The 15,302-nt window shown below is 49.3% G+C and overlaps 3 protein-coding genes across 3 annotated transcripts; 2 read left to right on the top strand and 1 right to left on the bottom strand.

The window, feature by feature from the left end:
- Positions 1-6,813: 6,813 nt before the first annotated feature.
- Positions 6,814-7,800, top strand: HOO65_060253 (putative sugar lactone lactonase; the record flags this gene model as incomplete). Its single annotated transcript, XM_071003996.1, has 2 exons — positions 6,814-7,222; positions 7,313-7,800. The coding sequence occupies 2 exons, from the start codon at positions 6,814-6,816 to the stop codon at positions 7,798-7,800; spliced, it is 897 nt and encodes a 298-aa protein (XP_070857603.1).
- Positions 7,801-7,979: 179 nt separating this feature from the next.
- On the bottom strand, positions 7,980-11,590 carry HOO65_060252 (putative cargo-transport protein ypp1; the record flags this gene model as incomplete). The annotated part of the gene is made up of 2 exons (XM_071003637.1): positions 7,980-11,504; positions 11,573-11,590. 2 exons carry the CDS (start codon positions 11,588-11,590, stop codon positions 7,980-7,982), a joined length of 3,543 nt encoding a protein of 1,180 aa, XP_070857602.1.
- Positions 11,591-12,843: 1,253 nt separating this feature from the next.
- On the top strand, positions 12,844-15,157 carry HOO65_060251 (Pre-rRNA-processing protein rix1; the record flags this gene model as incomplete). The annotated part of the gene is made up of 2 exons (XM_071003727.1): positions 12,844-13,182; positions 13,253-15,157. The coding sequence occupies 2 exons, from the start codon at positions 12,844-12,846 to the stop codon at positions 15,155-15,157; spliced, it is 2,244 nt and encodes a 747-aa protein (XP_070857601.1).
- Positions 15,158-15,302: the final 145 nt, after the last annotated feature.

Here is a 15,302-nt window from a genome sequence, read left to right as displayed (position 1 = left end):
AGAGGGAAAAAGCAGCAAGGCCAACTAGTCTAGCTATTGGGAAGAATACCAGTGACATGTCATGTTAGATAAGGGGAAAGGCAGGCCTTGAAGAAGCTGAACATGCCCATCTATAGACTTATTTTGTGTCTAATTTCTTCTGTTCCCAGTTAACAGTAGGTCCTTCAGGTAGTATTACCCAATGGACCCAATGGTTTGTTGTTGGCATATGCAGGAGAAGTCCCCGTGGTCCCCTCGAGCGGTTAATTGCTGACACCACCCATACCCACCTTATCCCTCACAAGTCTGGTAAGTTTCATTCATGCTCTTGGTCAATCTAGTCCAACTCGCACAGCTTGTCCTCTGAGTAGCCCCATACTAGCATCTCCGCTTCTCCCCTCGATAAAAAGCTGTAGCCCATGCCTGCACTCTCACTCGTCTTGCTCAGGTCGTGAAATCAAGGGGGTACAACAGCAGCGATGGAAAGAAAAAGGCGGCAGATGCGGTCAAGATTAGTCCAAGCTTAAACGCGATGATCATAACATACACCTACTATACAACAGGCATGCCTGCAGACCAGCATGTGCATATGTAGTGTACTATGTCTGACGCATTCGCATTTGAATCTGCTGTCCCAAGGGTCCAAAAGGATTAATCCAAGCAACGCTGATAGTGTGCATAGATACCATGTTCCCCGTTCAGGGTTATATCCTTGCTTGTGTGTTGCGATGTTTTTCGGGCTAAACAGGCTGCTCCTTGCTTCATCAACGCTTTTTCCGATTGCTAAAGCATAGAGAAAAGGTTAGGGTGTTCTAGCCCTTTGTCGAGCTCCCCGCCGCCTAGTAGGGAGCAAGAGCATCGTTCAAGGAACCAGAGCAAGGGACTGAGGGGCTCTCGACATATAGCAGAAGGTAGCAGTAAGCTTTGGCCAATTTAGCCCCTGCGTTTTCTTCATGCTTTATCTGACCGTGTACATTCTACACAGTACTTGTAGGCTTGAGAGCAGGAAAGTCTGTGCTAAATTTTGACAGAGTGGCTTTGTTGTGCATATGTACTTGAAACTTTTTTCCGCCCAAGCTTGTGATGCTTAGTCAGCCATAATGTCGGTATAGGGCGAGCCAGAGTCATCTATTAATAGTCGTTGTGGTACAGACAGAATGATTTGGCCAGCACAAACAGATATAGGTTCCTGTATATTAACTGTATATCTGTATACATGTATACTTGTCCATTTTTGCAAATACGAGTGCAGGTATATGCATACGTGTCTCTGTATTGCTTGCATGGAAGGTCATGGCAGACTATCCACGTCTCGATCTAGAAATTTCCCTGTCCAGGGGAAATTGGCTACCCGTTATTTGTGAATATGGCTGGGTATTATTGGACGGGCTACTCATGGCACACTTTGTGATAACCCTGGATAATAGGGTTGGCACCACCATACACGAGGTCTCGTGAGCAATACGCTCATTTTCTCTTCATGCATAATATGCAGATGTGCTTCTCTGTGTGAATGTTACATAGATGTCGCAACCACCAAACCATCTGCAGGGCCTCAACAAGGGGGCCTGGTTTTCAGCCCCCCCTGGTGTCTTTAGCACTAGCACAGCTCTGTCGCTCTGTCGCGCTTTCATGTTGAATGGCATCGGTGAATAATGTAGCAGCCAGCCTTTCACATTGTGTCCAGCAATATCACGACGCTTCTTCATTGGGAATCAAAAGAGAAAAAGGGGGACGAGCGGATAGAAAAAGAAAGAAAGAAACAGTGATTTCTGCGGGGGTAAGGGGCTTATTGGTCTAATCAAGGTGTCAGCAGGGCTGCTTCCATCTCATCACACACCAGCGTATCCCACAAGCACATAGTGGATATAAAGAACAGAGTAATAGATATGTTGTAATGTACTATACATATGTAAAAAGAAAATAAAATAACGTAAAATTAAAACAAAAAACAGCTCGTACAGTAAAAAAAAATAGGAAAACGTGACAAGATGGGGAGGACATGGGCATATGGAATGGTGTGCTGTTTTGTCTGGGCGAGCCATATGTAGATTGCCAGCCCAACCAACAAACTTTGTTTGGCGGTGAAACCAGACTAGGGATGTCACTCTGGTTAGTCCCCTTTTGTAGAATGACAAAGGAGTTTGAGTTTAGGCGCTACGACGACAGCAAGAGCTACAACGGACCAACAATGGGCAGACTATGAAAGGCTAGGCCTGAAGAAGTCAAGTCTTGCTTTCTGTTCTCATTATGCTGAGCTGCTCGATTCCGTAAGGCTAAGCTAGAGTGGCACAAAGCGTGAGCATGTAAACATGCATATTATTTCTGGCGAGCACTGTTGCTTAGAGCATAATAGCTACTCCAAACTTTCTCTTTCCTCTCACGAATGATGACATCAGCCACCTCACGCACTGACCTTATAGTTACCAAGAGGAAATGATTGCAGACTAGGCCGGGGGGCAGGCAAGGCCTTTGCCTCTGAAGCAAATAAGCTGTTTGTTTACATTCGGTTGCAGTCTAAGCAAATACATAGGATGCATATGTACATGCACATGTATGTATGTATGAAGATGATGATGCAATCGAGCAACTCAACGGGTAGGGAAGATATGGGGGAAGAAAATTAAAACCAATGAGAATCGTGCTGCGTATCTTTTCTTCCCCATTACGCGCTTGTTTTCTCGGCAAGATGCAAGACACATAGACACACGCATACACACAGGCAGGCACGTAGGTAGATACAGACATGGAGTCACATGCATAGGGACATCTTGGCCATGAATGTACATGTGTACACACATGTATGTTATACATATGGCGCCCTGCGTACATATTTGATGCCACATGCTACGCCTTCATGCACTGTGACTCTATGATGTAGTAGAGTGATATTCCACTAGGTAATACGTCCCCATCTCTCGCCGTTATATCTAGCCCTGGCTCCTAGGGAAATGATAGAGAGAAGGAAGAGAGCGAGAGTGAGGGTGAGAGTGAGAGTGAGAGTAAGAGTGAGGGTGGGAGTGAGAGTGAGAGTGAGAGTGAGAGTGAGGGAGGTTCTTTCGACATTGGTCTTTTGGCCCTTGGCACTTTGGCCTTTGCATCTTGTATTTTCTCTCTTGGCACCACTTACATTATTAGCCTTTGTCTCTTGCTGTCCAGATACAAAGCGAGAAATGCTTAACTCGCTAAACCTTTTGACGTACCGTTGGGTGGCACATGTGAAAGAAGAGCAAGAGGGGCCTGGCCTGTTCAGGTCGATCATACGAGCAGTTAGCCCCGTTCTTGAGTAAAAGAAACAAAAAAGGGCTTCTCTTGATGCAATTTCCCCTGCCCTTCATTTAACATGGACGAAGGAGGGGGACATTTGGGCTTTTTGGAAGCAGACAAATAACAATCATAATCTGTCAACTAGGTTTGTTTTACTGACCTAGGCGCCAGCAACGCTTAAACACGGGACAAGGATAGGGATGATACTGTTGTCAAGATCTCTTCAAGTTATTGAGCAGGCTAGAAGCCCACTCTTCAGCTCGCCTAGGCTAGCTATGGACAGACTGGTCAGCTAGTCAATTAGGGTGAATATCAGCATAACATCGCTTTCTGTTCGGCCTTTGTGGATGTGGTGCTTCTATAGCTGTTCGGGATTCAGTTCATACCTTCTCTCACTCCCCCCCCCCCCCCCCCCAAATCTCGGGCGAGCTTTTCGAGCTGCCATAGCGTCATTGGCTATCACCAATCCAATCCTTCTCCGAGATACTAAATCTCGGTTGCAACGCCTAGAAAGCTAGTTGGACGAAACATTGGAAGGAAAAGGGTCACTTGGAACATACTCCCAAGGGTCTAAGAGACCAGGGCGGAAAAAAAAGAAAAAAAGACCCTCCCACCCCTCATCAACCCATACTTCCTTTGCAAGCATCTGTGCATCCTAGGGGGAGAATATATCACATCACATGTACGTATGATATGGTATGCATGCTACTGTATATAGCAACATACTAGCTATCACAGGATTGATGACTCTTCATGATTGGACAGGTCAGACTCGGGGCTTTCCCGCAGTGCCAATCACATCACATAGTGTCGTATGCGTATGATTGAGGATGTTTGCGGTATGGCGAATTAGGACAAACATATGCATATGCAAATGTAAACAACAGCTATTAATTGGCCGTTTATTCTGCGCTGTAAGTCATGTGATGTTAGGCACTAGGGTTAGACTAAGGTTGTGGCCGAGGGTTTCGTTTCATGTGACTAGCAACACGAATCGTAAACGACTTCACAAAAGCCGCAACCAGTCATTGTTTGTTTTTTCTTCCGTAGTTAGTACTATTTAGAAGTGTGTTCACCATGAGTAGCACGGAAACTACTGCGACCCATAGCACTATTGCAACGGCAGCATTGCCATATCATGAACCCACCATCGCCACTGTGCTGACACAAGCATCGCTTCTGCTTGCATTGAATGCCCTGAACTCTGTCTTTGACAAGCTGGCATACTGCGGGCTATTAGGACAGATAGCTTTGGGCATCACATGGGGCACGCCTGGCGTGAAGTGGTTGGATGACACAATTGAGGCGACGATTGTGCAGCTTGGATATTTAGGCTTGATTCTGATGGTGTATGAAGGTGAGGCGGCATTTCTAGCCATATTGAAAATTTGAAAATGTTACCCTCCTCCTTTGCAAGATACTGCGTTGCTAATTATGAGGCAAATTAGGCGGGCTATCGACCTCTCTATCGGCTTTGAAGGCAAACTTCTGGCTCTCGTTAGGCGTGGCATTCACCGGAATTGCCCTTCCAATTAGCTTCTCTTTTGCTCTTAAGACTCTGCTTAATGCAACTAGTCTTCAGTGTTTTGCCGCAGGAGCTGCTTTATGTTCAACCAGTCTTGGGACGACCTTTACGCTGTTACGCTCTAGTGGCCTTGCTCATACGCGATTGGGGGTTATTCTCACCAGCGCAGCGATGCTGGACGATGTGATAGGGCTAGTAATGGTGCAGGTTATTTCAAGCCTGGGCCAGTCTTCCTCTCCGGGCGCTGGGCTATCGGTGTCTGATGTTCTCCGACCAGTATTGGTATCTATAGGGTTTGCAGTCCTTGCTCCTGCTGTCTGCATTTGGGCTGTGAAGCCACTTACGTTTCGCATTAATTCGTACAGACAAAAGCAAAACACACCGCAACTGATAAAAGAGACCCTGGGGGGCCGGGAAGCTGCGGTGGTAATCCACACACTTGTACTGCTGGGGCTTGTAGCAGGTGCGGGGTACGCAGGTACGTCGGTTCTTTACGCTGCATATATCGCGGGTGTTTGTGTGACTTGGTGGGATACGGAATTTTCTTGCCATGAGTCGAGAGCGCAAACGGAAGCAGAGCAAAGACAGGGCAATGGTGTAGTAGAGGGGCTTAGCGGCTTGCAGGCGTACGAAATGTACTACTCGGGAGCCGTGAATCGGGTCTTGAGGCCTTTCTTCTTTGTGAGTTAGAAATTCTTTGTTCTTTTTCTTTTGTGCTATTTGTATTCACGATCAACTAGAGACTGAACATGGAACTAATGTACGCCCGTGTGGTGACTATAGGCTTCAATTGGATTCTCGATACCTATAACGGAGATGTTTTCTGGAACTGTGGTATGGAAGGGAGTCGTTTACTCCATACTGATGGTTTTGGGGAAGGTTGCCTGTGGCCTATGGCTGGTGCGGGTGTCTCTGCCCAACACCTTCTGCCGTCTGTCTAACGCCTTCAAAAACACAACAAGATACCTGATGAAAAGGTTGACGTCGCTATCGACTTGTTTATCGCCAAAGATAGAAAAGCCAGATGCCATAGTTGTTGATGCAAATGCCCAAGCTAGCCCCCCCTCGCAAGCTGCAAACCCTTCTCAGAAGGATCAGAGTGGCGTGGCTGCCCACACAGGTGAAGAACAAGAGATATCTAGAGAAGGGAGCGAAAGGAGCGAAAGGGACGGTCCGTCGCATAGACATACCTCTCCTGCAGGGCAACGGCCGCTGTCTCTGTATCCGGCCTCTCTCATCGGATGTGGCATGGTTGCCAGAGGAGAAATTGGCTTTCTGATATCCTCGCTCGCCGAGAGCCAAGGAATCTTTGAATCTTCGAATACGGATGACCCCGATGAAAGCCAATCAAGCTCGCAGATATTTCTAGTTGTCACTTGGGCTGTGGTGTTGTGCACTATAGTTGGACCGCTTGCTGTTGGGCTTTTGGCGCAAAGACTGCGCAGACTTCAAGAGGGCCTTAGAGATGTTGATGAGAATAGTGGTGATGGCTCGGTCGCAGTGCAGGCGGATGGCCGCCAACAGAATGGTGTACTTGGGGTCTGGGGTTTGGAGACCTAGACATGGAGGAAGAGCCGCATGTCTTGTGATGTAGGGCTACATAAATATGGAAAAGCTGCGCCATGTTGACTTTAAAGTATTTACGCAAATATCGTCGGGGTAGCGATGTTGAAGAGTGCAGTTAATATATATAAAGCAAAGTCCCTCAAAGTCAAAAGGATACTGAAGCATGTCTTCGCTAGGCCGCTAAGTCGTCACCCTGCAAGTGCTCCACTAGGTGGCGATGGATTTCTGCGGGGGTTCTTGCTTGAATCAAAAAGCTGGCAATAGTCTCTCATTGCGTAGCTTTCTCACTTCAAAGGAAACTGCTTCCCTGGCCAGCAGCCCCCGCTTTACTTTCATTCCTTCCTTAGATGGCGTGATAACTTCACGGTCTCTAAGATTTTCATACTCAGCCATTTTGCCTACAACAGAGATATACTTGCAACAAAATCCTTTATTTAGCTGGAGCTGGTAGCAAATGGGCCATAGAAGCTCATAAAATGCATATCTGGACTGTCACCGATCCCTTCCTGCCCAAGCTGCGTTGCCAGCTTGGCGAAGGTCCATACTACGAACCCGCCACTGACTCAGTGCGCTTCGTCGACATCAAGGGCAATTGTCTACATACCGTATATCTCGCTACTAAAACTCTAAACACTCTCCCGCTTGCCACACGAGTGACAGTGACTGCGGATATCGCTGGTGTTGACCCAGCACAGACAATCTTGGTCGGTGCGAAGCATGGCCTAGCAAAGCTGCATCGCAAAACCGGTGAACTGGAGTACCTGGCGCCACTAACGGAGCAGCAAAACGAGCGACTGCGGCCAAACGACGGCGCGGTTGGTCCAGATGGCCGGTTCTGGCTGGGATATATGACAGACTTTGGTCAGGGTGATTTCCGCCCAGAAGGTAAGTAGTATCCCTTGCATGATCATAAACAAACGACACTTTTGCATATACGCAAAGCGAATCGCTGACATGGTCACTGAAACAACAAAGGCGGGTTGGTAACATACGCTCATGGCCAGCGTGAGCGGCACCTTCCGTCGCTGCCTATTACAATACCTAACACCATTGGCTGGTCGCCCGATACCTCAACTATGTATTTTACGCACTCATCAGCACGCCAGGTCTTTGCATTCAACTATAACGCCGCACAACACAGCTATTCCAGCCAGCGCATATTCTATACCCATGGGGGAACGGGTGAGCCCGATGGCTTCCGCATCGACACAGAAGGGAACATGTGGCATGCGGTTTATGGCGAGGGTAAGGTTCTGAAGATTGCACCAAATGGGGAGGTGGTAGGCGAGGTGTGTTTGCCCACGCGGAATGTCACGTGCGTGCAATTTGTCGACTCAAAGCTGTTCATCACAACGGCCGCTGACGAGGAGAGCGGGGATGAAAAGAGCATGGAGTTTGGAGGGGCAGTGTTTATGGTAGAAGTTGGCGCTCAAGGTCTGAAGCCGTTCGAGTATAAGCTATAAGGATTTAGTTTGAGGCAAATTGTAGTGTATTCTATTGAATGTTATATGTGTATATAATAGTTTATGTTGCAGGCTGTATGGCAAACTAACAGGTAGGTATATCCTGAAATAGGCAGATTTACTTCCATATCAACCACACCCTAAAGAGGACATAAAAAGCTTCGGGTTACCCATCCGCCTTACAGGATGTATCCGTCATCGCCCAGCACAGACCAATCGCGTATGGCCCGACCCTCCTCCAAATCAACACACCACCAAAGCACATCCTTGGCCTTCTCTGGTTGTCCGCTCTCCTCGTACGCACGGGAAAGCGCAAACCACGCCTCCGAGTTATTCCAGCCTGAGCCGCGCTTAGTCAGCGCTGATAACAGGCCATATGCGCGATCACGTGCCGCTAGCCGGTCGATCAAAGGGAGTGACGAGGGCCGCGGCTCAGGCGAGAAGCACTTGTGCGGAAGCGTCGAAGAGTGCTTGAAGTCTGGATAGGACTCAGAAGCTAGTTTAGTTTCGTTTTCGGCATTAGAGAAGGAAGTCGGCGGTCTGATGGGACGATTGGGACCGAGGCCTAGGGGCTCGTTGGTCAGGGGTGATGTGCCCTTGTTTTTAGACGAGTTAGAGCTCAGTTCCGAATTGGTTGCGACCGAGCTGTGGGTGTGGGAATAGCTATCATGAGAGGAAGGCTCGTGGGAAACAGGGACAAGATCTTCGGTGTAAATGTCCAGAAGTATGTTGGACAGGCCGACAATGCCCGCAGCGTGATTTGGAAAATACGTGAGGGCCGACTCGAAATTTCTGCGGGCATCGAGAGGGGCATCATTGGTTAGGGAGATATTGCCAAACTCAGCCCATACATCAGCCCACAGCTCATCCACGCTTCTCTTCTCCGCCCATTTTGGCACCTTGAGAATTAGTGAACCCGTGGCATCATTTGTTAGCTCAGTCTCGAGGGTCTGAACCAGCTTCTGTGCTTCAGCCACGGCACCCTTTGCATCTTCAACCATATCGGCCCGTCTATAGAATCCTGCTACCATAAGCCATAGTCTAATGAGAATAACGCTGCGTTGGCGTTTTTCCTCATCTTTAGAGAAAACAATTGGCGGGAGCGGTGGTGGTAGCGAGAAGACGCCATCAATAGCATGGTCTACTAAGTGATCTAGGCCCTTTGCCTTGGTAGAAATGAATGTATCTAGCGAGCCCACGTTCTGGCGACGAACAAAGGCAGAAGCTATAGATGCCTGTGGACGAGAGGTGAGCGCAAATGCATCAGAGGATGAATTGCCCTCGGGACTAAAGAAGGCCTCGCCATCCGGCACGTTGCGATAGTTTGGGCCACTTGATGAGGCACGCTTACCACCACTGGCGCTTCTATCTCGATTACGGATGCTGCTACGTCGAGAAGACCGACCGCCTGTGGGTTTTGCCGATGTTGACCGCTGCGCGCTGCCATTCTTTTCGGTAGTGATTTGAATAGCCGGCGTTGGAGCGGCTGTAGGCGAGCTCATCCCGTTGCTAGGAAGACTGGGCGTCCCAGGAAGAGTGCTTAGTGGCCGAGATTCAGCCGAGACCACGTCAACTGACAGTGCTGTCGCGCCTACCGCCGGCGAGGGAGATTTCCCGGCACGAGAGCCGAAGATACTTCCTCTAAAACTACGGACGGTGCCAGATGAACTCTTAGGGGGGATCTGGGCAGGCGGGGGCTGGAGAGATGTCTTGGGCGTAGTAGCAGTCGATCCAAAGAGACGAGAGTACAGTGTGATGAGCTCATAGCTGGCATTAACTGCAATCTCGGGGCCTTCAAGAAGCTCGATTAGGGCTAATTGCGTCATTTTAACCTCCAGAATAGCTTCGCGCTCAGCATCATCTAACTCATCGACAAGTCCAAAAGAAGCCTGAGGAGCGGCCTGGGCTTTCAGGTGCTCGCTATGAAAGACTTGTTGACTACCAAAAAGCACGGATGGGTCTTTGAACTGCTCAAATGCGCCTTCACAGGCACGGGCAGCCATCATGAAATCCTGCCGAGCGCTCAGTAGAAGGGCAAGTAAATGCCACACAGGGATGAAAGCACGTTCCTGCCAATATGGCCCATATACTAGAGCGGCATTTGGCTCTTGGGATTTGGTTGATACAAGCGCTGCCTTGACCACTTCAATGGCAGCCCCAATGTCTCGGCGCTCAGCGAGAAGCAGCCCTAAAGAGTACAGACTCTGCACGTCCCTGCTACGGCCAAATGCAGGAGAAAGACTCTTGCGCAAGCTGCGGATGGCTTTTGCCTGGATCTCAGTGCGTGATGGAGCGTCCGGAGTCACTCTTGACCAGCTGGCATGAGCGAGGCCAATAGCTTGCCAAGCAAAGGCGAGAGTATCACCAGCGACCTTTGTGTGTATCCCGATTTCGTGCGTGGGCTCAATGGGCGTGGCAACCTCCGAAGCTGGCTGAAGTTGAGGCAGATGTGCCATGGTGTCTTCAAGTTCACGAGCAAGGTCATGGGCCTTTTCAGTGGCAGAAGCACCGCCATAACGGCACAGGGCAACAATGGCCTGGCTCATGGTTTTGAGGACCGTATTATCATCGTCTAAGCTAGGTTCAGCCACCCCAGTTTTTTCAACACGGGCCTTGGCCTTTTTGACGACCTCCATGTACGAATCAAAGGCTTTGAAGGCAATATCAAACTCTGCTACAGCTAGGTGCACAGTAACTAGATGTCTCAAAATTGCGGTGCTGTGATACGTTTTGGTAGCAGCCCGGTAGAGGATATCCAAAACACCACGGCTGATGCTTGCACGGCCCCCCTGGCCAAGGTCGGCCTCCTTCCAGCCACGGCCACACAGGATCGACCAGTTTTTCATGGCTAGTTGTACAAAGGCTTCAACCTCTTCGCGCTCCTCATCGGCCTTGGGGAACTGGGTTTCATCCAACAACAGTGCCTCGTAGGCAGACTCGGTCTTTTTGAGTTCTATGCGAAGCTGGGTACGGGCTGATGTCTCATTGATGGGTTTGACATGGGCCGTTGGCAAGGGGAGGTCTAGTTCGAGGATATTGCTTAGCGCGACATAGTACTCGTACCAGATTCTCCTCCTGGGGACAGAGCCCCGGAAGCCTTGACCACCGATAACAGGCCCAACCAAAGATTCCCAGTAACGCGACCATGAGCGGAAGCCGGATAATGAGTTGAGGTCTTGAAGAGCCTTTTCTTGTCGGCTCAGCACTTGGCTGCTAAGCATGCTGTATTCTGAAAGGAAAAGCTCGGCCCAGTATCGTAGCTGTCGGCGAGGCTGCTTGTCGGCGCCCCAAACACCATCCATGGCAGCAAGGCCGGTCTCGAAGACGGAGAGAGCATCTAAAGGTTGGCTGGTGCGCGCGGCACAGTTTCCCTTTAGATAGGCCGCTTTGAGGGCACATACCGTGGTCCATTCAGATGGGTTTTGTAGCGAGGGGTATTCTTCGTCGATCCGATTTGGGAGTCGTAGAGCCGCAAGGCTGTATTCACCAACAACCCAGTGTAGCCATCCTGCGCAAATGGTGGCTTGAAAACGATCCTGAGGGTATGTTGATTCGTTTTCGATGGCCTCGACAAGTTTGGGCAACTGTTGGGCGACTTGAAGGGTATCAGAAGTGGGAGTTGAGTTTTCTGTAGAGCTTTGAGTAGCTTCGGCAATCTGGGCTTCCGTCAACGCTGCAAGTGTAAGGCCTGTATCAGGGGGATACTGTTAGAATAAGAAAGCTAGGAGAGCTTGGAGGGTAATTAAATATAGGGGAGTAGAGAGCTCCTTACAAGCCCGTTCAGGCGCATGCTTCCGCACTTTGCGCACAAGCTCGGGAACTGCAGACCAGTTGCCTTCGCATCGAGCGATCTCTAAAAGAGCCAAGTAATTTTGAGCTTTTGCAGTCTAATTAGCAGCGCAAAAGAATGAGGGGTCTATTTGTTAGTACACGGTCTAGACAAGGCAAAATCGGCAAATGATATCGAAGGCCAGCCTTACCGACATTGTTATGCTGTGAGAGTATTTTTGAAGGGGGGGGGGGGGGGGAGGAGCTTGGACTGGATAAGATGTGGATCGTGAGAGGACCACAATAAGAACAGCAGAGGAGGATGGACGACGAGAGGCCGATGGGGAGCGGTGGGTTTATAGATAAAAATGGCTGATACCAGGTAGTGGAAACTATCGTGATTGGCCGTCAAAGAGCTTGTAGTGCTGGGTAAATGAGATGCAGTGGCATTGCCAAAATACGAGAAGCTGCTGGTAATGCGAAATTGATGGAAGATATAGGAAAATGGAAGCGAAGGCTGACTCGAAGGGGAAGCTTTGATGGGGATGTCCCTAGAAAGCCAAAAAGGAGAAACAAGGTGAGCTTCAAGCAGGGAGTAGAAAAGACCAGCAGAAAGTCTGCCCCGAATAGTTTAACCAATGCTTGGCCTGGAGCTGGCTGGAGCTACGATGGGATAAGAAAAAATAGGGCAAGAGTAAGAATCAAAACTTAAAGCGACGCCTGGGAGCAGTTTTTGACGGGTATGAACAAAGATGTTGGTGTGAGCGTGGAATTTAGCACTGGGATTTACTTTGAGTGAGTTTAATCTTTTTATTTTCGTCCTTTTTATGTTGTAAATCTTCAGCAGGCTTGTTCCCCCCCCCTTTGGTTCTTGCGGAACGAGTAAAATTCGGTAGAAGAAAGTCGAGGGGCACAAGTTACTAGAATTATTATTATTCTTTTTTTTCTTTTTTTTTTTCCGAAATCTATGAAGAACTTTGTTATAAAGGGTGCTTGGCTTTCATTGGGAACCAAGAAACAAACACGATAACCAAACTTGCACAAGCCAAAAAAAAAAGAACATTGGCCCACTACATACTCTTTTCGGTGAAGGGGGTTCTCACCGAGATAAGACCCGGCCACCTCTTATCGCAATGCTAGACCGATGCTCACCGCAAAAGTTTAGAAACTTTTTCTATGCGAAGAATCTTCAGCTTCTTTTCGGGTTGTTTTGCGCTGCACGCCTTTCCATACCCATAATCGTACGCCACGTCTCTTTTACAGCCTTACACAGATATGTCTCTTGCTCCTGAACTGCGTGTTCTGTGCCGGCTTTTGACGTCTACGCCACCTGCACGTCTTCCTCGTTCTGTGCCTGTACTTGTCGATTATGTCTTCCGTTGTCGCGATGCGCTTTCTGCTTCTTACGACTTGAAGGTGGCTAAGGGCGCCGCTTCTGAAACGGCAGGCTTAGTGCACAAGTTCAAGACTATTATCACCACATTGCTGAATGGTCGCACTGCACAAGGCCGCTTTGCTGGTGTGGTCCTAGTCAAGGCTGTCATCGATGTGGGCGGCTGGGAGTGTTTGAAGGCCAGCGAGCCCTGGGCTCGGGGCTTGGTTGCTATCGTCCAGGTAAGGGAACTAGAATATGTTGCTGGCTTTGTGCATGCGTATTGACTGCCGCTGACATCCTGTCGTGTAGAGACATGACCCTATCGCGTCTCGCGAACTTGCTATTGTCGCCCTAACTCGCATCTATGTTCTGGTCAACGGGTACCAGACTCTAGCCCGCGAAGTTTCAACCCCCACGATCCCCTCCTTCGCCCAGGCCTGTATTGTCTTGGTCAAGCCTGCTTTAGAGCCGAAAACACTGGCGACGCCTTTGCATGTTATCGAGACCGTATTCGATGCCTTCTCAACTCTTATTCCTTTGTATCCCACAACCTTCCGGCCCTTTACAAACCAGATCAAGTCCGTGGCTCGTCTATTTGTTGCACCCACCGACAATGATGATATACTCATTCCCAACACACTGCAGCGCTCTAGCCGTCGCCTGGCCGTTGCCCTGCACCACACAGCTCCCAAGGCTGGTGGCAAAGATGACTGGGCTAAGCTGGTTCGTGACACTGTTGCCCACTACCACCAGACCGCCGACCAAGTATTTCGTGGTGTTAGTGAAACATGGGAGCCTAAGACAGAGCATGCTACTTCCAAAGTTGACTTCGATGCGCAAGCGGCAGGTGGTGACGGTCTTGAGGAATATCCTGCTTGGTCTGGCGTTCGTGCTGGCTCGCGCCGTATGATTGGTCTTATGGAAATTCTGGCCGATTCTCTGCGGTATCCAACTCGCGCGCCTGTCACGATCCCTATTGCTGTTTACATGGATGTGATATCACGTGCTACTCAGCTTGTCAAGACAGCGCCAAAGACTCAGGCGTGGGAGCAGGCTGTTGAAACTAAGGCTGCTGTTGGCCGTGAGGAAAGGGATGAACTGTGGGCAGCCATACCAGAGATCCACGTAGCTGCTTTGCAGCTGATGCAGGTTATTTCAGATCGTCTGGGCTTCTCCTTTGTTTCCTTAGTCCCTGAAGCACTTGACTACGTCATCCGGGTGTTCAGAAGCGGCATTGCCATGTCTAGCGTACGCACAACCTGCTACACCTTGCTAGTCTCTATTTTGGCCATCGCTGGGCCTACCATGCCTAAAAGCACCGTCTCGCTATTAGATATAATTGCCTCTGCCTGTTGCCGTGACTTGCAACAACACGCCGGCGTCTTCAAGTCAGCGGCCAAGATCGACACCAAAAAGCTGGTCGTAGCTAAGAACGGCACTGCGGCAAATGCTGACTTGTTCATGAACAGCGCACCTGAGTCGCACATTGTCCGAGTAGTCCTGACTCCTGCACACTACCAGGCTGCCGAAAAATTACTATCGGTCTTATTCACTGGACTGCCACAACAACATGTGAAGCCTGCTCTTCGAGGCTTGTTAGATCAGACTGCTATTGCAATCAGTGCCCGGGACTCCATGCTGTCTAGTGTGCTATTCCCATACAGGGACCAAAAGGGCAAACTCTATGCCAGCATACTTCCCTACCTTTCTCAACAATACCCCCAGGATCAGGGCGTCGAGGTCCTGCGGACAAACATGCGGACTACGCCACACGCCGCCGGCTCTTTCTTTGCTACGGTTGAGGAGGTGAAGTGTGCCGATGATGAGGACGAGGGTTCTCAAGACGGGGGAGAAAATGCGCAAGGAGAGGGAGAGGACCAAGAAGCAGAGGAGAATAGCGCCAATCATGTGGATGGAAAGCCAACCAAGATCAATTCTACCACTGGCAATGTCAAGAACACGCCCTTTTCCCAGCGTGCTCTTGAAGAGCGTGCTAAGAGTCCTGATCAAGCGTTTGGCGTACCGCCGACATCCCCTATTAAGCGCAAGCATTCGGAGAGCGAATTGAACCCCTCATCAGCTAAAAAGGTTGCTGTCAGCTCTACATCTGCCGCTGAATCACTGGCTCCTGTGGCTATTGCTGTTGAAGAGTCTGATAGTGATGACGACGGTAGCGTTCATCTCAATATGGACTTAGACAGTGATGATGAATAGAAGCGGTGGCGTGATTTCGGGAAAAAAGGAGCTTTTTAGTTGTACAATATGTATATCAACACATCTTATAAGAATGAAAGTAGAGGGGTGTCCAAAATATATAATCTAATTATAGAAGACATTACAAAAGGTATATGCATTTGCA

The sequence above is a fragment of the Ceratocystis lukuohia genome (genome assembly GCF_044167205.1).
Source record: "Ceratocystis lukuohia strain C4212 chromosome Unknown Supercontig6_pilon, whole genome shotgun sequence".
Classification (NCBI taxonomy): Eukaryota; Fungi; Ascomycota; class Sordariomycetes; order Microascales; family Ceratocystidaceae; genus Ceratocystis; species Ceratocystis lukuohia.
Note: the sequence above shows the minus strand (reverse complement) of the source record. Positions and strands in the feature narration are given on the sequence as shown.